This window comes from Littorina saxatilis, linkage group LG4, assembly GCF_037325665.1.
Source record: "Littorina saxatilis isolate snail1 linkage group LG4, US_GU_Lsax_2.0, whole genome shotgun sequence".
Taxonomy (NCBI): domain Eukaryota; kingdom Metazoa; phylum Mollusca; class Gastropoda; order Littorinimorpha; family Littorinidae; genus Littorina; species Littorina saxatilis.
The window spans coordinates 186,487-209,801 of record NC_090248.1 but is presented as its reverse complement, the minus strand read 5'-3'; the positions used below and the strand labels follow the sequence as shown (position 1 = coordinate 209,801).

General features: G+C 42.7%; 1 protein-coding gene across 1 annotated transcript in view; it reads left to right on the top strand.

Annotated features, from left to right (window-relative positions):
- LOC138963731 (uncharacterized) overlaps window positions 1–11,873 on the top strand; it is an 83,899-nt gene extending 72,026 nt beyond the window's left edge. Inside the window, exons 16-18 of the mRNA XM_070335581.1 lie at window positions 3,817–3,974; window positions 5,506–5,562; window positions 9,606–11,873. Coding sequence (XP_070191682.1) covers window positions 3,817–3,974; window positions 5,506–5,562; window positions 9,606–9,741 — 351 coding nt within the window. The 3' untranslated portion in view covers window positions 9,742–11,873. The remainder of the gene's footprint in view (window positions 1–3,816; window positions 3,975–5,505; window positions 5,563–9,605) is intronic.
- The last annotated feature ends 11,442 nt before the right edge of the window (window positions 11,874–23,315 follow it).

The following is a 23,315-nucleotide window of genomic DNA, read 5'->3' as shown; positions in this document are numbered from 1 at the left end:
ATGCTTGGGAATCCAAAAAGTGCTCGTTATAAGCATAAATTCGTTACAAAGAATTCGTTTCAAGCATTTTTTTTAAGCATGAAGAAAGAGGTATTCAGTTGGGAACTTAAAACTAATACGTTATAAGTCAAAATTCGTAACTAGCGTGTTCGTTTTAGGTGGGTTCGACTGTATTCCTATGTAAGATAAAGTGCAGGTGTTTATATATTCCTAATGTAAGATAAAGTACAGGCAGTTTTCTTCCTTCAGAAGATAAACTCCAGGTGTTTTCTTTCAGAAGATAAGTACAGGTGTTTTCTTTCAAAAGGTAAGTACTGGTGTTTTCTTTCAGAAAATAAGTACTGGTATTTTCCTTCAGAAGATAAGTACTGGTGTTTTCTTTCAGAAGATAAGTACAGGTGGTTTCTTTCAGAAGATAAGTACTGGTGTTTTCTTTCAGAAGATAAGTACAGGTGTTTTCTTTCAGAAGATAAGTACAGGTGTTTTCTTTCAGAAGATAAAGTGCAGTTGTGGGCGAAAATCATATCACAAGTTGAAACATGTATTTGATTCTCTTTTGCTAGAAAAAGCCTGTGACGCAGATGATGGTTATGGAAGCCCCAAGTCTATTTTTTCTCTACGTTAGACTTGAAAACACCTCAGCAGTTAAAAACTTTTGAAGGTTGTTTTTGTGAGAGAAAAAGCACCCAAAATGAGATCAAATTATGTTCTGGAAAGACGCTACTGCAGGGGTGGGAGTTCTTCCGTCCCAGGAAGAATTTGGCTTTTTTGTTTTTGTTAATATACCGTATTTGACGGACTACAAGCCGCGACTTTTTGTCAAAAAAAATCGCATTGCGGCTTATAAAAAGATGCGGCTAAAACGTTACCTAAACTTGAATAGCATTCACCTAAGTCGCCGCAGATTTTCATTTCACTCGATTAGCGATTACCGGTACTTTATAAGCTCTCTACTCAAGACTCGGCGCTTTTCTCTTTCTTTCGTGAATCTTCGTTTGTCAACAAGTCGTCCTGACAAGATAGCATACAGAGAAACACCGGATGTATCAGGATCTCGCGCGCGCGAGATTTCGGTTTTTTGTGTCCTGCGATAGTTGGAGGAGCGAGAGCCGCCATGTTGTATTTTCGTCTGCTCGAAATATGCGCAAAAGTCGTAAATCATCCCAAAAAAGCTTATTCCGGGCGGGACTACATGTGTGTGTGTTGGTTACAAATTGTGTGTGTGATATTTTTCTTCAAACTTTTTCACTTTTCTTCTTTGTTTCACTTGTTTATTCTCGGAGCCGATTTCGCCAAATACCGTACTTTCGTTTGCCTGGTTGTTTTGAGTGATTGACACGATCTGATTATTTTTTTCGACGGCGGCTATTATAGTGACGCGGCCTATACATGGCTCGTCCCAATTTTTTTTTAAAGTCGGGGGTGCGGCTTATAATCTTGTAATCCGTCAAATACGGTACCTAATTTTGTTAATCCCTGACAGCTGTTGTTTACACTGGGTGTGTGACCGATATGGTTGTGCCAGGTCAGCCAACTGTCATTATGTCCAAGACATCTCAATAAGGTTTAAGTGACATGTAGGGGGCAGCAATGTCATGTCATTTTGGGGAATGTGACATCTTAGTTGCTATCAATTTGAAAATTCGGCTCACCCACATATTTATATACCCTTCTTGCAGGTATTCAGAGACCTTCAGTGGTGTGGTAGAGAAAACTTGCGTTCCTGATCTATGAACCTGAGTGGTATTATTGAGTCCTTAAGAAAGCTAGCAAGTGAGACAAACTTAATTATAACATATTTCTCTTGAAATTCAAGCTATGATTCAACAATCATTTTAGAATAGAACTCCTGAAATAATGAATTGAAAAGCAGCATCTGTGTATAGCATTAGCAATAGCAAGGGATATAACTCCGGGGGTTTCTGTTTTTGTCTAAACCTTCTGTTTTAAACTGAGTAGTTAGCCCTTTTGAAGGTGTTCAACAGAAACAAACTGACTTAAAACTTGTTTCTCATTTGGTTCAAGCTATGGTTCAACAATTATTTGAGAATATACCACCTACAATAATAAAATCATAAGCTACAAGTACAAGTAAAAATGTGTAATAGAAGGGAGGCGACTGTTATTTCCTGTGTTTGCCTAACTTTTTGTAAGCATGGCGATTTTACTTTAATGCGCTAAAAAAATTTTAAATCAAAGACAAAACAAGATTTTTTAATTTTGTGCAGCTCAAATTTTAAGTGTTTGTTTAACCAAGGAGATGCTTCTAAAAACTCTTCTTGAAATTTATTTACCACTTGTTTTTGAAGACCCCCTAGCAAGAGTGATGCAACCAAACACCCTCAAGTATAGAAGTTTTTGATTTTGCGCATTCATCACCTTTTTATTTTTTTGTTTGCTGTTTTCAGTTTTAAAGCCAGGAGAGGCTCAAACAGCCCCTCTTGAATTGCTCAAATTAATTTTCAGCTGGTCAGTTACAAATACCTTCAAGTTTACAAGATTTATATATTATGCATCTCTAAAAAGCTTGTTTGTTCTAAGATTTAGAGTCAGGAGAGGCCACCTAAATCCTCCCTAAAATGCTAAAAATCATTTTCGGCTGAGGGACGCTGCCCTCCTAAACACTCCAGCAAGGGCGTTGCCCCTGCACCCCTAAACACCCCAGCAAGGGCGCTGCCCCTGCACCCCTAAACACCCCAACAAGGGCGCTGCCCCTGCACCCCTAAACACCCCAACAAGGGCGCTGACCCTGCACCCCGCCGGAGCCTTAGCGGTCCCTGGACCCCGGCCTTGCAACATTTTGGGCTCCCACCCACCCTCCTGGCAACATTTTGGGCTCCCACCCACCCTCCTTGCAACATTTTGGGCTCCCACCCACCCTCCTGGCAACATTTTGGGCTCCCACCCACCCTCCTGGCAACATTTTGGGCTCCCACCCACCCTCCTGGCAACATTTTGGGCTCCCACCCACCCTCCTGGCAACATTTTGGGCTCCCACCCACCCTCCTGGCAACATTTTGGGCTCCCACCCACCCTCCTGGCAACATTGTGGGCTCCCACCCACCCTCCTGGCAACATTGTGGGCTCCCACCCACCCTCCTGGCAACATTTTGGGCTCCCACCCACCCTCCTGGCAACATTGTGGGCTCCCACCCACCCTCCTGGCAACATTTTGGGCTCCCACCCACCCTCCTGGCAACATTTTGGGCTCCCACCCACCCTCCTGGCAACATTTTGGGCTCCCACCCACCCTCCTGGCAACATTGTGGGCTCCCACCCACCCTCCTGGCAACATTGTGGGCTCCCACCCACCCTCCTGGCAACATTTTGGGCTCCCACCCACCCTCCTGGCAACATTTTGGGCTCCCACCCACCCTTAACTGCTTTGTGCCTATTTTCCCGGACATTTACTTTTAGTCACGGTGTCTGCGCACAAAGAAGTACTCTTGCACAAAATGTCCGAAGCAACAGCACTGTCGGTGAGTCGCTTCAAAATGATAGTATGTGGTATGTGGGAGGTGTTTCTATAACCTTCCCTGTTATATAGTGCTATATGTTTTATGTAAAATCAATGCCTTGTTTGTATTATTGTTATGTACCACCCCTGAATTTCTCTATGAGATAATAAAGTATTCTTATTCTTATAGTACAGCACTGTCGGTGAATCATTTGAAATGATAGTGCATGTGATCAGAAAGAACTTGTCTATGTTTTAAAGATGAATTCATGTTCTTCAATTGTGCACCAGGACGGTAACAAAGTGTGTGACAACGTGTGTAACAAAGTGTGTAACAAAGTGTGTGACAACGTGTGCAGGTGATGTTTGTTGACCTTGGTGACATGGGATGGGTGTCGGAGCGAGATATCCGACAGTTGGAGAACCGCTTCCTCCTCCTCCCACCACAGGCTGTCGAGTGCTGTCTGGCAGGTGTCGCCCCCCCTCCACCCCACGTGTCCTGGCCTGAAGAGTCCAGGTAAGTGCTGACACTCTCTCCTCCCCCCCCCCCCCTTCCACCCCACGTGTCCTGGCCTGATGAGTCCAGGTGAGTGCTGGACACTCTTCCCTCCACCCTCCCCCCCCCTCCACCCTCCCCCCCCCCCCTCCACCCCACGTGTCCTGGCCTGATGAGTCCAGGTGAGTGCTGACACTTCCCCCCCCCCCTGGGAATTGTTGTGTAGCTGGAATCACACTCACACACCCTCCACCCCTTTTTTTAATGGTGGTCTGATGATTCCAGGAAAGTCTATCGCCCTGTCTCTCTCTCACTCTTTAAAATAAAGTTCCATCAATAAGATGATCTCTCCTTTGTCAAGTCAATAAGATGATCTCTCCTTTGTCAAGTCAATAAGATGATCTCTCCTTTGTCAAGTCAATAAGATGATCTCTCCTTTGTCAAGTCAATAAGATGATCTCTCCTTTGTCAAGTCAATAAGATGATCTCTCCTTTGTCAAGTCAATAAGATGATCTCTCCTTTGTCAAGTCAATTAGTTGTTCAAGTTTGATTGTTTTCCTTCACGCCCAGTCTCTGTGTCTCTGTGTCTCTGTCTCTCTGTGTCTCTGTGTCTCTCTGTGTCTCGGTTACTCAGTCTGTCTTTACTATCTTTTTACGTAGAGGGGGGAATCGAGACGAGGGTCGTGGTGTGTGTGTGTGTGTGTGTGTGTAGAGCGATTCAGAGAAAACTACCGGACTGATCTTCATGAAACTTGACATGAGAGATCCTGAGTATGGTATCTCAGACGTTTTTTTCATTTTTTTTATAAATGTGTTTGATGACGTCATATCCGGCTTTTCGTGAAAGTTGAGGCGGCACTGTCACGCTCTCATTTTTCAACCAAATTGGTTGAAATTTTGGTCAAGTAATCTTCGACGAAGCCCGGACTATGGTATTGCATTTCAGCTTGGAGGCTTAAAAATTAATTAATGACTTTGCTCATTAAAGTTGTCATTAAAATCGATTTTTTGCAAACAGATTTAAAATTGATTGCATCGTATTCTTCATCACATTCTGAATCTAAAAATATATACATATGTCATGTTTACTCTTAAAATGTGATCACAATTAACGAAAATAGATTAATTAGTCTTACGATTAAAATTTCAGAAATCGATCCAAAATGATTTCATCATATTCTTTATCATTTCCTGATTCCAAAAACATATAGATATGATAGGTTGTATTCAAAACAAGCTCAGAAAGTTAACAAGAATACAGAAAAGCGCGCTTTCCTGCTTAGCACAATACGCTACCGCGCTAATCAGGCTTGTCAATATCACTACGTTTTGCACGTGGGAGGTGAGCGATTTCCTTCACGCGAGGATTGACGAAGCTGTACTGTCTTGGTGAAAAAATACAGTGCGTTCAGTTTCATCCCGTGAGTTCGACAGCTTGACTAAATGTAGTAATTTCGCCTTACGCGACTTGTTTTCTTTGTCAACACGCGTTGAATAAAACTGACAGAGATTTCTAGGCTGTTGGAATCATGTTTGGTTGGTGTTTTGCAGGGAGGAGTTATTTCGACTGGTTAACTGCAAGACGCTTGTGGGTGAAATCAAACAGAGGTGAGATGTGGACTGGGGTGGTGGGTGTAGTCTTATCTTGTGGCTGACATCAAACAGAGGTGAGATGTGGACTGGGGTGGTGGGTGTAGTCTTATCTTGTGGCTGACATCAAACAGAGATGAGATGTGGACTGGGGTGGTGGGTGTAGTCTTATCTTGTGGCTGACATCAAACAGAGGTGAGATGTGGACTGGGGTGGTGGGTGTAGTCTTATCTTGTGGCTGACATCAGACAGAGGTGAGATGTGGACTGGGGTGGTGGGTGTAGTCTTATCTTGTGGCTGACATCAAACAGAGGTGAGATGTGGACTGGGGTGGTGGGTGTAGTCTTATCTTGTGGCTGACATCAAACAGAGGTGAGATGTGGACTGGGTGGGTGTAGTCTTATCTTGTGGCTGACATCAAACAGAGGTGAGATGTGGACTGGGGTGGTGGGTGTAGTCTTATCTTGTGGCTGACATCAAACAGAGGTGAGATGTGGACTGGGGTGGTGGGTGTAGTCTTATCTTGTGGCTGACATCAGACAGAGGTGAGATGTGGACTGGGGTGGTGGGTGTAGTCTTATCTTGTGGCTGACATCAAACAGAGGTGAGATGTGGACTGGGTGGGTGTAGTCTTATCTTGTGGCTGACATCAAACAGAGGTGTGCCTGCCCGTGCAGGGCCTCTTTTTTAAATCGGGTTTTGAACTCTCTTTTTTGTATTCAGTTGTACTGTTTGTTCAAGTGATTCAAGTCAGGTGGACATGTTTGTTGTTTGTTGCGTGAAACGTCCTTTACTTTCGTTTTTTGTGTGTGTTTTTTTTTGTCTCAGCTTTGCGAGTTCAGCCTTGATCAAGCAGTCTCGTGAAGTTGTTTGTTTGTTTAGTGTTTCAGCTTTGCGAGTTCAGAGGTGTAGACGTTAATCAATTTTGTGTATTGGATTTGTCGTCCTGTGTCCTTCCACTGAGAGGGTTGTGTTGTGATGGTGTTGTGTGAATCTGGAATACGGTAAGGGAAAGTTATCTTTTTGTGTATGAGAAATCTTGTATTAACTGATGATGTTGTGTATGCTTACTTTTCCTTCCCTTTTTCTCTTTTGTGTGTGTGTGTTGACTAAGAGTGTTGATGCCCTATGTGTGTTGACTAAGGGTGTCTTGATGCCCTGTGTGTGTTGACTAAGAGTGTTGATGCCCTGTGTGTGTTGACTAAGAGTGTTGATGCCCAATGTGTGTTGACTAAGAGTGTCTTGATGCCCTGTGTGTGTTGACCAAGAGTCTTGATGCCCTGTGTGTGTTGACTAAGAGTGTGTTGATGCCCTGTGTGTGTTGACTAAGAGTCTTGATGCCCTGTGTGTGTTGACTAAGAGTGTCTTGATGCCCTGTGTGTGTTGACTAAGAGTGTCTTGATGCCCTGTGTGTGTTGACTAAGAGTGTCTTGATGCCCTGTGTGTGTTGACTAAGAGTGTCTTGATGCCCTGTGTGTGTTGACTAAGAGTGTTGATGCCCTGTGTGTGTTGACTAAGAGTGTTGATGCCCTGTGTGTGTTGACTAAGAGTGTGTTGATGCCCTGTGTGTGTTGACTAAGAGTGTGTTGATGCCCTGTGTGTGTTGACTAAGAGTGTCTTGATGCCCTGTGTGTGTTGACTAAGAGTGTGTTGATGCCCTGTGTGTGTTGACTAAGAGTCTTGATGCCCTGTGTGTGTTGACTAAGAGTGTTGATGCCCTGTGTGTGTTGACAAAGATTGTCTTGATGCCCTGTGTGTGTTGACTAAGAGTGTGTTGATGCCCTGTGTGTGTTGACTAAGAGTGTGTTGATGCCCTGTGTGTGTTGACTAAGAGTGTGTTGATGCCCTGTGTGTGTTGACTAAGAGTGTTGATGCCCTGTGTGTGTTGACTAAGAGTGTCTTGATGCCCTGTGTGTGTTGACTAAGAGTGTTGATGCCCTGTGTGTGTTGACTAAGAGTGTCTTGATGCCCTGTGTGTGTTGACTAAGAGTCTTGATGCCCTGTGTGTGTTGACTAAGAGTGTCTTGATGCCCTGTGTGTGTTAACTAAGAGTGTTGATGCCCTGTGTGTGTTGACTAAGAGTGTTGATGCCCTGTGTGTGTTGACTAAGAGTCTTGATGCCCTGTGTGTGTTGACTAAGAGTGTCTTGATGCCCTGTGTGTGTTGACTAAGAGTGTCTTGATGCCCTGTGTGTGTTGACTAAGAGTGTGTTGATGCCCTGTGTGTGTTGACTAAGAGTGTTGATGCCCTGTGTGTGTTGACTAAGAGTCTTGATGCCCTGTGTGTGTTGACTAAGAGTCTTGATGCCCTGTGTGTGTTGACTAAGAGTGTCTTGATGCCCTGTGTGTGTTGACTAAGGGTGTCTTGATGCCCTGTGTGTGTTGGCTAATTGATGCCCTGTGTGTGTTGACTAAGAGTGTTGATGCCCTGTGTGTGTTGACTAAGAGTATCTTGATGCCCTGTGTGTGTTGACTAATTGATGCCCTGTGTGTGTTGACTAATTGATGCCCTGTGTGTGTTGACTAAGAGTGTTGATACCCTGTGTGTGTTGACTAAGACTGTTGATGCCCTGTGTGTGTTGACTAAGAGTGTTGATGCCCTATGTGTGTTGACTAAGAGTGTCTTGATGCCCTGTGTGTGTTGACTAAGAGTCTTGATGCCCTGTGTGTGTTGACTAAGAGTGTCTTGATGCCCTGTGTGTGTTGACAAAGAGTGTATTGATGCCCTGTGTGTGTTGACTTAGAGTGTGTTGATGTCCTGTGTGTGTTGACTAAGAGTGTTGATGCCCTGTGTGTGTTGACTCAGAGTGTTGATGCCCTGTGTGTGTTGACTAAGAGTGTGTTGATGCCCTGTGTGTGTTGACTAAGAGTGTTGATGCCCTGTGTGTGTTGACTCAGAGTGTTGATGCCCTGCGTGTGTTGACTAAGAGTGTCTTGATGCTTTATGTGTGTTGACTAATTGATGCCCTATGTGTGTTGACTAAGAGTCTTGATGCCCTGTGTGTGTTGACTAAGAGTGTCTTGATGCCCTGTGTGTGTTGACTAAGAGTGTTGATGCCCTGTGTATGTTGACTAAGAGTGTTGATGCCCTGTGTGTGTTGACTAAGAGTGTGTTGATGCCCTGTGTGTGTTGACTAAGAGTGTCTTGATGCCCTGTGTGTGTTGACTAAGAGTGTCTTGATGCCCTGTGTGTGTTGACTAAGAGTGTTGATGCCCTGTGTGTGTTGACTAAGAGTGTTGATGCCCTGTGTGTGTTGACTAAGAGTCTTGATGCCCTGTGTGTGTTGACTAAGAGTGTTGATGCCCTGTGTGTGTTGACTAAGAGTGTTGATGCCCTGTGTGTGTTGACTAAGAGTGTCTTGATGCCCTGTGTGTGTTGACTAAGAGTGTCTTGATGCCCTGTGTGTGTTGACTAAGAGTGTGTTGATGCCCTGTGTGTGTTGACTAAGACTGTTGATGCCCTGTGTGTGTTGACTAAGAGTGTCTTGATGCCCTGTGTGTGTTGACTAAGAGTGTTGATGCCCTGTGTGTGTTGACTAAGACTGTTGATGCCCTGTGTGTGTTGACTAAGAGTGTCTTGATGCCCTGTGTGTGTTGACTAAGAGTGTCTTGATGCCCTGTGTGTGTTGACTAAGAGTGTCTTGATGCCCTGTGTGTGTTGACTAAGAGTGTGTTGATGCCCTGTGTGTGTTGACTAAGAGTGTATTGATGCCCTGTCTGTGTTGACTAATTGATGCCCTGTGTGTGTTGACTAATTGATGCCCTGTGTGTGTTGATTAAGAGTGTGTTGATGCCCTGTGTGTGTTGACTAAGAGTGTTGATGCCCTGTGTGTGTTTACTAAGAGTGTATTGATGCCCCGTCCGTGTTGACGAAGAGTGTCTTGATGCGCTGTGTGTGTTGACTAAGAGTGTTGATGCCCTGTGTGTGTTGACTAAGAGTGTATTGATGTTGACTAAGAGTGTCTTGATGTTGACTAAGAGTGTCTTGATGTTGACTAAGAGTGTCTTGATGTTGACTAAGAGTGTCTTGATGTTGACTAAGAGTGTCTTGATTTTGAACAGACTGTGGAGTGGAAGGCTCAGCATCGAGCTGTATGACACAAGCCATGCTGACCTTGACCTTCACATTGGCACAACGCTCATCCAGAAGGGTCTCGCCGTCGCCGAGGGCAAGCATGGAAAGGATGGCTTGCCTTAAGGAATCACCTGTCTCCATGGCAACATGAGGCTCTGTGGTGTGAGTTGTGTGCCATGAGGCTCCATGGCAACATGAGGCTCTGTGGTGTGAGTTGTGTGTCATGAGGCTCTATGGCAACATGAGGCTCTGTGGTGTGAGTTGTGTGTCATGAGGCTCTATGGCAACATGAGGCTCTGTGGTGTGAGTTGTGTGTCATGAGGCTCTATGGCAACATGAGGCTCTGTGGTGTGAGTTGTGTGTCATGAGGCTCTTTGGCAACATGAGGCTCTGTGGTGTGAGTTGTGTGTCATGAGGCTCTATGGCAACATGAGGCTCTGTGGTGTGAGTTGTGTGTCATGAGGCTCTATGGCAACATGAGGCTCTGTGGTGTGAGTTGTGTGTCATGAGGCTCTATGGCAACATGAGGCTCTGTGGTGTGAGTTGTGTGTCATGAGGCTCTATGGCAACATGAGGCTCTGTGGTGTGAGTTGTGTGTCATGAGGCTCAATGGCAACATGAGGCTCTGTGGTGTGAGTTGTGTGTCATGAGGCTCAATGGCAACATGAGGCTCTGTTGTGTGAGTTGTGTGCCATGAGGCTCTATGGTGTGAGTTGTGTGCCATGAGGCTCAATGGCAACATGAGGCTCTGTGGTGTGAGTTGTGTGCCATGAGGCTCTATGGCAACATGAGGCTCTGTGGTGTGAGTTGTGTGACATGAGGCTCTATGGTGTGCGTTGTGTGACATGAGGCTCCATGGCAACATGAGGCTCTGTGGTGTGAGTTGTGTGACATGAGGCTCTATGGTGTGCGTTGTGTGACATGAGGCTCCATGGCAACATGAGGCTCTGTGGTGTGAGTTGTGTGACATAAGGCTCTATGGTGTGCGTTGTGTGACATGAGGCTCTATGGCAACATGAGGCTCTGTGGTGTGAGTTGTGTGACATGAGGCTCTATGGTGTGCGTTGTGTGACATGAGGCTCTATGGCAACATGAGGCTCTTTGGTTTGAGTTGTGTGCCATGAGGCTCCATGGCAACATGAGGCTTTATGGTGCAAGTTGTGTGACATAAGGCTCTATGGTGTGAGTTGTGTGACATGAGGCCCTGTGGTGTGAGTTGTGTGACATTAGGGTCTGTGGTGTGAGTTGTGTGACATGAGGCTCTATGGTGTGAGTTGTGTGACATGAGGCTCTGTGGTGTGAGTTGTGTGACATGAGGCTCTATGGTGTGAGTTGTGTGACATGAGGCTCTATGGTGTGAGTTGTGTGACATGAGGCTCTATGGTGTGAGTTGTGTGACATGAGGCTCTATGGTGTGAGTTGTGTGACATGAGGCTCTATGGTGTGAGTTGTTTGACATGAGGCTCTATGGTGTGAGTTGTGTGACATGAGGCTCTATGGTGTGAGTTGTGTGACATGAGGCTCTATGGTGTGAGTTGTTTGACATGAGGCTCTATGGTGTGAGTTGTGTGACATGAGGCTCTATGGTGTGAGTTGTGTGACATGAGGCTCTATGATGTGAGTTGTGTGACATGAGGCTCTATGGTGTGAGTTGTGTGACATGAGGCTCTATGGTGTGAGTTGTGTGACATGAGGCTCTATGGTGTGAGTTGTGTGACATGAGGCTCTATGGTGTGAGTTGTGTGACATGAGGCTCTATGGTGTGAGTTGTGTGACATGAGGCTCTATGGTGTGAGCTGTGCTTTCTTAATGCTGAGTGATCGGCCAAGCCTTGCGTCATGATCACCAGAAATGTTTCAGAACGTGTGCGACTGCAATCTCTAGTGAAGAGGGTTATAGGTCATAATACTAAATAGAGAGGATTATATTTAGTTGACGGTTTTCAGCTTAGTATAAACTGGTTGAAGGGCCAGTGTTGGACATTATGTTTTATTTTTAGAAAATCAAAGCAACTGTTGCATAGTGCTTAACAAGAAAAGTTGTTCTTGATGATTAGTACATGTACTATCTTGTGTAAACACGGTTTAGCGCTACCTTGTATTCTTCATCGTTTTTTCTCTACCTTTGTTAATTTTTGAGTGATACTACCAAAAATAGTTAAATTGTAACCCCCCCAAATTGATACTACCAAAAATAGTTGAAATTGTAACCCCCAAAATTGATACTACCAAAAATAGTTACATTGTAACCCCCCCCCCCCCCCCCCCCCCCCAAAAAAAAGCCTCATGGACGCACCACACCGACCTCTTTAGCCAGTCAGGTGTGCCAGGTGGTCGATTTACACACCTGTCAAGTTCTGTCCTAGGATCTTTTGACATTTTTAAGAAGCACGAGAGTTCAAACAAATACACTAAGCTGTACTGTTGGGCTTGGGGCTCCTGACCGGTATACAGACTATACAGACAATACAGACTATACAGACTATCCAGACTGTACTGACTGTAGGGACTGGGTGGCCGAGTGGTAACACACTTGCGCTCGGAATCGAGAGGTTGCGTGTTCGACCCTGGGTCAGGCCGCTATTTTCTCCCCCCTTTCCTAACCTAGGTGGTGGGTTCAAGTGCTAGTCTTTCGGATGAGACGAAAAACCGAGGTCCCTTTGTGTACACTACATTGGGGTGTGCACGTTAAAGATCCCACGATTGACAAAAGGGTCTTTCCTGGCAAAATTGTATAGGCATAGATAAAAATGTCCACCAAAATACCCGTGTGACTTGGAATAATAGGCCGTGAAAAGTAGGATATGCGCCGAAATGGCTGCGATCTGCTGGCCGATGTGAATGCGTGATGTATTGTGTAAAAAAATTCTATACAGACAATACAGACAATACAGACAACACAGACAATACAGACAATACAGACTACACAGACTATACAGACAATACAGACTATACAGACAATACAGACTATACAGACAATACAGACTATACAGACAATACAGACAATACAGACTATACAGACTACACAGACAATACAGACTATACAGACTATACAGACAATACAGACAATACAGACTATACAGACAATACAGACTATACAGACAATACAGACAATACAGACTATACAGACAATACAGACTATACAGACTATACAGACTATACAGACAACACAGACAACACAGACTATACAGACAATACAGACAATACAGACAACACAGACAACACAGACTATACAGACTATACAGACTATACAGACTATACAGACTATACAGACAACACAGACAATACAGACAACACAGACAATACAGACAATACAGACAATACAGACAACACAGACAATACAGACTATACAGACAACACAGACAATACAGACAATACAGACTATACAGACTATACAGACTATACAGACAACACAGACTACACAGAAAATACAGACTGGTTGAAGGTCAATTCTTCAAACTAACCAAAATGCATTTTTTTCTTTCTTTTCTATTGTGTTTGTGTTAAATTTGTCCAGGTTAATATTCAGATTTGTCTCATATGTGCTCAACATTTACACTGCCTTCTGTTTTGTTACTTCTCAAAATTATTTGATTACAATAATAGAATCTTATAAGTTGTTTAATTTGTTGTTGCACAGGAAGGTGTCTTGATCATTTGTTTGTGCAGATTAAACTGAATGAGAACTATTTCCTTCTTATGTCGTGTTGTATTCAGTAGATGTCGATGCTGTGTTGTATGATTGCATTGTTTGCATCATGTCATGTTGTATTCAGTAGATGTCGGTGTTGTGTTGTATGATTGCATTGTTTGCATCATGTCATGTTGTATTCAGTAGATGTCGGTGTTGTGTTGTATGATTGCATTGTTTGCATCATGTCATGTTGTATTCAGTAGATGTCGGTGTTGTGTTGTATGATTGCATTGTTTGCATCATGTCGTGTTGTATTCAGTAGATGTCGGTGCTGTGTTGTATGATTGCATTGTTTGCATCATGTCGTGTTGTATTCAGTAGATGTCGGTGCTGTGTTGTATTCAGTAGATGTCGGTGCTGTGTTGTATGATTGCATTGTTTGCATCATGTCATGTTGTATTCAGTAGATGTCAGTGCTGTGTTGTATGATTGCATTGTTTGCATCATGTCATGTTGTATTCAGTAGATGTCGGTGCTGTGTTGTATGATTGCATTGTTTGCATCATGTCATGTTGTATTCAGTAGATGTCGGTGCTGTGTTGTATGATTGCATTGTTTGCATCATGTCATGTTGTATTCAGTAGATGTTCGTGCTGTGTTGTATGTTTGCATCATGTCGTGTTGTATTCAGTAGATGTCGGTGCTGTGTTGTATGATTGCATTGTTTGCATCATGTCATGTTGTATTCAGTAGATGTCGGTGCTGTGTTGTATGATTGCATTGTTTGCATCATGTCATGTTGTATTCAGTAGATGTCGGTGCTGTGTTGTATGATTGCATTGTTTGCATCATGTCATGTTGTATTCAGTAGATGTCGGTGCTGTGTTGTATGATTGCATTGTTTGCATCATGTCATGTTGTATTCAGTAGATGTCGGTGCTGTGTTGTATTCAGTAGATGTCGGTGCTGTGTTGTATTCAGTAGATGTCGGTGCTGTGTTGTATGATTGCATTGTTTGCATCATGTCATGTTGTATTCAGTAGATGTTCGTGCTGTGTTGTATGATTGCATTGTTTGCATCATGTCATGTTGTATTCAGTAGATGTTCGTGCTGTGTTGTATGATTGCATTGTTTGCATCATGTCATGTTGTATTCAGTAGATGTTCGTGCTGTGTTGTATGATTGCATTGTTTGCATCATGTCGTGTTGTATTCAGTAGATGTTGGTGCTGTGTTGTATGTTTGCATCATGTCGTGTTGTATTCAGTAGATGTCGGTGTTGTGTTGTATGATTGCATTGTTTGCATCATGTCATGTTGTATTCAGTAGATGTCGGTGCTGTGTTGTATGATTGCATTGTTTGCATCATGTCATGTTGTATTCAGTAGATGTCGGTGCTGTGTTGTATGATTGCATTGTTTGCATCATGTCATGTTGTATTCAGTAGATGTCGGTGCTGTGTTGTATGATTGCATTGTTTGCATCATGTCATGTTGTATTCAGTAGATGTTCGTGCTGTGTTGTATGATTGCATTGTTTGCATCATGTCATGTTGTATTCGGTAGATGTCGGTGCTGTGTTGTATTCAGTAGATTTCGGTGCTGTGTTGTATTCAGTAGATGTCGGTGCTGTGTTGTATTCAGTAGATGTTCGTGCTGTGTTGTATGATTGCATTGTTTGCATCATGTCATGTTGTATTCGGTAGATGTCGGTGCTGTGTTGTATTCAGTAGATTTCGGTGCTGTGTTGTATTCAGTAGATTTCGGTGCTGTGTTGTATGATTGCATTGTTTGCATCATGCAGACCTGCCTACCCGTACGATTTGGGCGTAATTTACTACGAATGTTAACCCAAACTACGCCACCACGCTTTCCACAATGGAAGTACGATTTTTAAGAAACCAAAAGTACGATTTTTCGCATCTCATCTCGATGTAAATCCGATCAGTATTGTTGCTCTCGCAGAGCTTGGGTTTGCACCTGCGTGAGATCGTTTGGGCAATATCCGGTCATTTCCGGTCTGTTCAGCCACATACAAGATAGACGACGCCGTTCGCATTACAATGAATTAGCGACGCGTGGAAAATCTGAGTCCCCATGAGACGGACGAGTCTGACGAGGAAGCTGGTCACAGTGGTGGTAAAAGGATAGCTGTGAGAAAGAAGACAGCCAATCAACAGACAGCTAAATTAAATCGTGGCCATGCCTTGGACCTTAATCAAAAGGACCAAACGTCTTGTGTTCCCTTTGCCACAGTGACTTTTCGTGTGCACACAATATGACTGCATAGCACATCGGGACAAATTATCACAAGGATGCAGTAAAGAGAGCTCATAGAAACCACCAGACAAAAGACGTTCAAATTACCCGTTTCTTTATGAGGAAGTTGAGTGATACAGTAACAAAACTGAAGGGAGAAAATGTCCGAGCAGAAGACTTAGTGACAATGTGCGAATTGATTGCCGACTGGAATCTTGATTACACTTTCTTCCACCAGATTACTCTTTTTGGCTTGGCTCATTACATTTTGTAATTTTGGGGGTAGGCAGGTCTGTCATGTCATGTTGTATTCAGTAGGTGTCGGTGTTGTGTTGTATGATTGCATTGTTTGCATCATGTCATGTTGTATTCAGTAGATGTCAGTGCTGTGTTGTATTCAGTAGATGTCGGTGCTGTGTTGTATGATTGCATTGTTTGCATCATGTCATGTTGTATTCAGTAGATGTCGGTGCTGTGTTGTATTCAGTAGATGTCGGTGCTGTGTTGTATTCAGTAGATGTCGGTGCTGTGTTGTATGATTGCATTGTTTGCATCAACATTACAGCTGTCATTCCTCACTCTGTCGATCTAGACTTTCATTATTTAAGTTATTGAGACATCGCAGTGCACTAAGGGATTTATAGAGCAAATCGAGAACATTCATTATTGAACGAAGCGCATGAGTTTCAATAACGATATTGTCAGTACCGCCAGAGAAACAAGAGGCGAAGCCTTCAAGGCTCGCGTAAGAAATCGACAAACAGTAACACAAACTCAATCACTCCGTCACACATACACACACACACAGTAAGCATAGGTGACACTGTGCAAGAAAGCGAGATACTAGATCTCTGCATGTAGCCTACTTACAGGGACACGACTGCCAACTTAGTCTCGGCCCGCTCAAAATAACAATGACCGAGACTTTCAGTAATTCCTTCGCGTGACGGCTAACCCTCTTACGCCATAATGTGACATCTTCAAATGTTAAAGTTTCTACCACAGACATACACACATACATACGCACGCACGCACGCACAGACAGACAAAAGTTAGCATCGCATAGGCTACACTTACGTGAGCCAAAAAGAAGATTCAAAACGCACATTTTGCTACGCGCATTTGAATAGGCAGAACTGTGTGGTCAGGTCGTGTAAGATCTACTTTTGTGTGGGCTGTCTCAAGTGTGTTGTGCTTTCGTCACACACAAACTCTTGTTTTAATTTCTGTTGGTAAATTCCAGTGTAGCGTTAAGCTAAAAAGTGATAATCTTTCATAGAGACCTCATTTGAACTCGGAGAAAGGACTGTGCTTTAAGTAATTTGCGATTCAAAACCTCCAGTCGAGCTTCGACGGATTGACTCCAATGACTTGTCGACGGTTAGCACATTTTCAAAATAAAATGGGGTATGTTTCTCGTGTTGTATCTTCACTCATTGGGGAGTCTGGTACTAAATATGAACGGTAAGAATGCTCTGAACTTTACACGTATTATATCCCCATCGGGTTTTTTCGTTCACATTTGCCCAACATGTTAATTTGCTGAGCGGGGTTTATGTCGTCTGCTAGGCTAGGGCAATCGAACCACTGCAGTCTCATATCAAAACCAAAAATTGCTCGTCACGTTGCATTGAGTGCATGCATGAGGCAGGCTGGTAATAAGTCTTATATGGTAAGAACGTTCTGAACCCTACACGTTTTCGATTCCGATTGTTCTTGCCTTGAAATAAGAATTCAGAAACCATTCATTTACTGAACTGATGCAGTCGTATTTCAGTGTAGTCTGCTACGTATGACAGAGTCGATCGAGTCAGTCGACTTCCAAATGCTGGTCTAGCTGGTACGTTATCGGAATAACACTTGTGTTTTCTGTTAGCCGCTGGGAATTGTATACTAACTCATCATTTGATAATGTGGATAATAAGCTACATGCCACTAACACGGCACATGAGAAGAGTCTATGCAAGTCGAAAATGAGATGAGACGCAGCGGCTTCTATTTTAAGATCAGTGGCATGATTTGCCTGCATTTAGCAAGCCTTTTCCACCACAAATGGTATTGGAAATAACAGAACCACTTTGTTGGTGTGTGTGACGTCTTTTTATCAGCAATGCATGGTGGCGAGAACGAACCCATTTGTAACTGTTTTAAACAATTTAAATTACTGTTTTAAACAATTTAAATTACTGTTACTTGTTATGAACCAACATTTCCTGTCTTGATAAAGGTCAGTTGCTTCAGTTGCAATTAAACACAAATATCACTAAAAATGTCTGACTTCAGTTTCACTCCTTTTCAAATGATAGGTTTATTGGATACAAGGCATCAGTTTACAGTCAAACATGTACACACGAACATAACTAAATAGGTTAAGAGATGAACAGTTATATCAGTTCACAAAGTCAAACATACACACACGAACATAACTAAATAGGTGAAAAGATGAACAGTTATATCAGTTCACAACGTCAAACATACACACACGAACATAACTAAATAGGAAAGAGATGAACAGTTATATCAGTTCACAAAGTCAAACATACACACACGAACATAACTAAATAGGTTAAGAGATGAACAGTTATATCAGTTCACAAAGAATCTTAAACAGAATGAGGCAGAGCGATGTTAAGATATCAAATAACCAAAGGGAAGTAATCGCTCTTTATGCATACGACATGTGTAATAGAGTAAGCGAGAGTTGTACGGAACCTTTTCTCCTGGCACCTGAGAGAATAACAAGCATTGAAATGAACAAGCGACTTTCATCCTCATGAATTTCGTTTGAGGATGAAAGTCGCTTGTTCATTTCAATGCTTGTTATTCTCTCAGGTGCCAGGAGAAAAGGTTCCGTACAACTCTCGCTTACTCTATTACACATGTCGTATGCATAAAGAGCGATTACTTCCCTTTGGTTATTTGACATCAGTTCACAAAGTCAAACATGCACACACGAACATAACAAAATAGGTTAAGAGATGAACAGTTATATCAGTTCACCGTAAGTCAAACATGCACACACGGTTATATAATTACATTTCAAAGGCACATTCTCTGGCAAGTTTTTTCTAATGCACCCAGTTCTGATCATTATACCACTGGTCATGAGTAGTTTTTAAGGGAAAATAACAAAAAAAGTAGTGAGAAGTAATATTAAAACATTCAGTCAATCTGTCAGCCTAACATACTGAATCAGTTCTCTTGGAGACAAGTAAGTTCCAGGCTTGCCAAAACCCTTCGGCAGAGACGATGCTTGTCTTGGTAAAACAAACACTTGACCAAAAACCTTCGGCAGAGACGATGCTTGTCTTGGTAAAACACAAACACTTGACCAAAACCCTGCGGCAGAGACGATGCTTGTCTTGGTGAAAGCACAAACACTTGAAACCCTGCGGCAGAGACGATGCTTGTCTTGGTGAAAGCACAAACACTTGAAACCCTGCGGCAGAGACGATGCTTGTCTTGGTTAAACACAAACACTTGACCAAAACCCTGCGGCAGAGACGATGCTTGTCTTGGTGAAAGCACAAACACTTGACCTAAACTGCTCACATGGGATTTTCCTTTTTTTGTTAGCACATTTTCAGTTCAAACACAACATATCAATGTATTTTTTTAATTAAGGAACAAAAATGAATGCAAAGAAAAAACTATTGCTGCGTCTCTTATCGCAAATTCAATTTTTGGGCATAACGTTTATAAACAAATTGATTAACTAATTTTTAACTTCCAAGCTGAAATGCAATCCCACAGTCAAATACTGTTTGACAAAACTCAAATGAAATCAATTCAAAAACGCGGTCGCCACAGTGCTCCCTCAACTTGCATGCATTTGACATCACCAAAGACAATAACCAAAACAATGAGATAAAAAGTATGTGGGGCTATTATCTTGAAGAATTCACACTTAAAGTTTGATAAACATCCGTTCAGTAGTTTTCTAGGAATGGTTCCACACCTACACGCATTCATACAGACACCCCCATCTCCCTCTCATTTCCCAGTCTGCAACAATTAATACAGAATAAAAACAAACATGACACACACAAAAACACGCGTTATACAGTAGTATGGACACACAAGACTGGAGTATCAGGTCACATGTACAGTGATATCATGGACACACAAGACTGGTGTATCAGGTCACACATACAGCGATATGGACACACAAGACTGGTGTATCAGGTCACACGTACAGTGATATCATGGACACACAAGACTGGTGTATCAGGTCACACGTACAGTGATATCATGGACACACAAGACTGGTGTATCACTCTGGTCACACGTACAGTGATATCATGGACACACAAGACTGGTGTATCAGGTCACACGTACAGTGATATCATGGACACACAAGACTGGTGTATCAGGTCACACGTACAGTGATATGGACACACAAGACTGGTGCATCAGGTCACACGTAGAGTGGTATGGACACACAAAGACTGGTGTATCAGGTCACACGTACAGTGATATGGACACACAAGACTGGTGTATCAGGTCACACGTACAGTGATATGGACACACAAAGACTGGTGTATCACTCTGGTCACACGTACAGTGATATGGACACACAAAGACTGGTGTATCACTCTGGTCACACGTACAGTGATATGGACACACAAGACTGGTGTATCAGGTCACACGTACAGTGATATGGACACACAAGACTGGTGTATCAGGTCACACGTACAGTGATATGGACACACAAGACTGGTGTATCAGGTCACACGTACAGTGATATGGACACACAAAGACTGGTGTATCACTCTGGTCACACGTACAGTGGTATGGACACACAAGACAGGTGTATCAGGTCACACGTACAGTGATATGGACACACAAGACTGGTGTATCAGGTCACACGTACAGTGATATGGACACACAAAGACTGGTGTATCAGGTCACACGTACAGTGATATGGACACACAAGACAGGTGTATCAGGTCACACGTACAGTGATATGGACACACAAAGACTGGTGTATCAGGTCACAGTACAGTGATATGGACACACAAAGACTGGTGTATCAGGTCACACGTACAGTGATATGGACACACACGACTGGTGTTACAGGTCACACGTATAGAAATAGGTAGGGGAAGGGCTCCTAATATGGACCACTTTTTGTTTCATGCTGATAACTAGCTTGTTTTCTTGCGAAGAAATTTAATTTTGTGTTTGGTAGTCCTTCTCTCTTACTCTTAGATTAACCGTTAGGCCTAATTAGAGTGAATTAGCTTTGATTAGACATTCAGCAAAAATTAATACAGAAAAATTCACAAATGGTCAATATTAGGCCAATAAGGACCAGTGAAAAGGCCTTCACGAATCACTGTAAAAAGACCCCTATACTTCAAAATAACATGATATAACTTAGTGTGCAAGTCAGACTAAAGTATGCTTTAAATTAATCTATTTCGGGTTGATGAGAGCATTATTTGAAGCACACCAGGAATCTAAAGAAGCTTATCAAAAACAGAGTGAAAATAAGTGAAATTGTCAGTAAGTACTGGTGTCACATGACTGATGTGAACCAGTTGATTGGCTAATGGCGATGCGCTTAAATCTGTTAGCGCACTCTTGGAGTGCGCTAACTTTTCCACAGAGCGTATTCTTACGCCCTTTGCCAAAGCGAGACTGTACTCTCATCCTCAGAATTAATTAATGACATGTAGCTTATATTCTCCACAATACCAAATGACCATAAATTCCCTGCTTCTCAATTAAAGCAGAAGTGGTTTTTTTTCTGACAGATTGCATGTGCCTGTGCCAGTGCCAGTGATCTAAAACTAGAAGCCGCTGTGTTTCATCTCATTTTCGCCGACTTGCATAGATTCTTCTCATAATATGCCGTGTTAGTGGCATGTAGCTTATCATCCACATTTCCAAATGATGAGTTAGTATACAATTCCCAGCGGCTAACAGAAAACACAAGTGTTATTCCGATAACGTACACAGCATTTGGAAGACTGATTCGATCGACTCTAGCAGACTACACTGAAATACGACTGCATCAGTTCAGTAAATGAATGGTTTCCGAATTATTATTTCAAGGCAAGAACAATCGTAATCGAAAACGTGTAGGGTTCAGAACGTTCTTACCATATAATTATAAGACTTATTAGTAATATTACCAGGCTGCCTTATTCGTGCAGACTCAGTGACAGTGCAGACTGCAGTGGTTCGATTGTTCTAGCCTAGCAGTAGCAGACGACATAAACCCCGCTCAGCAAATTAACATGTTGGGCAAATGTGAACGAAAAAACGATGGGGATATAATACGTGTAGGGTTCAGAGCATTCTTACCGTTCATATTTAGTATCAGACTCCCCGATGAGTGAAGATACAACACGAGATATATGCCACATTTATTTTGAAAATGTGCGAACAGTCGAGTCCTTCGTGTCGTGGGGTAGTCAATTCAAGGGGAGTCACTCCGCACAGTCAATCCATCGACGCTCGACTGAAGGTTTCGAATCGCAAATAATGAAGAGCAGAGTCCTTTCTCAGAGTTCAAATGAGGTCTCTCTGAAAGATCATCACTGTTCAGCTTTAACACTACACTGGAATTTACCAACAGAAATTAAAATGCGTGTGACGAAAGCACGACACACTTGAGACACCGGCCCACACAAAAGTAGATCTTACTGTACACGACCTGACCACACAGTTATACCTATTCAAATGCGCGTAGCAAAGTGTGCGTTTGGAATCTTCTTTTTTCTATGGCGGTACTGACAATATCGTTATTGAAACAATCCCAGTGCACTAAGGGATTTATAGAGCAAATCTCGAAAATAATTATTGAACTCAGCGCTATGCGCTTCGTTCAATAATGAATTTTCTCGATTTGCTCTATAAATCCCTTAGTGCACTGGGATGTCTCAATAACTTAAATTATCAACTACCACGAAAAGAAGAATATTTGAACTATTTTTTTTTATTCTCAAAAGCTATAGTATATAGTTATAGGTTATTTTCAGCAAGCTGCTTAACCTTCGTCGTGGATGAGCCAGAGCCTCACAACATCGTCTTTATCTCTGTTTTTAATTGAGACTTCATGTAATTTCCCCTAACTTCCCATTGCCAAATTTTTTAAAGATTATCTTTGTAAACAAACAAATAAACGATGACGTAATTTGAACTACACAGTCCGGATAGTGTGGGTCGTCCATTACGTAAGGAATTGTACGTTGTTTATCCTTATTTGGATGGCGTGGGTGGTGTAAGACCCATACTTTTTACGTTGAATCCTTCTTTGGAAAGTATGTGTCTTACTCGACCCACCTTATCCGGACTGTGTAGTCCGAAGCGTGATCCGGTAAAAGTTAATGAAATAAGGAAAATAGCCTTCAGCTTTTATTTTCTTCGGCAACACACACGTTCTTTGAGATTTTGCTTTTATTTTTGTTTGCAGTAGAAACTCGGGATTAACACCGTTACAATGTAACAAATACGGTCTTAGCTGTCATACATAGCAATCTTTGTGTGATAACAGCTTTGGCTGTGGACAGAAACGAGTCCGTTTTAGGCGGCAAATTTAGAGTGAACGCTGCCAAAAGTGAGAGAAATAAGCCTGACGGTTTTGAGGTTTGTGTTTCTGCAATTGTTCTGACATGTGCAAGTTATCTAGAGAGGGTGAATACAGCGAATGAAATTGTTTTGAGCGCTTTAGCGCCGTTAGTTTGTCAGAACAGGAGGTGGTCCATATTAGGAGTCGCTCCATATTAGGAGCCCTTCCCCTACACACGATTGCTTCACACAAAACTGGTGTATCAGGTCACACGTAGAGTGGTATGG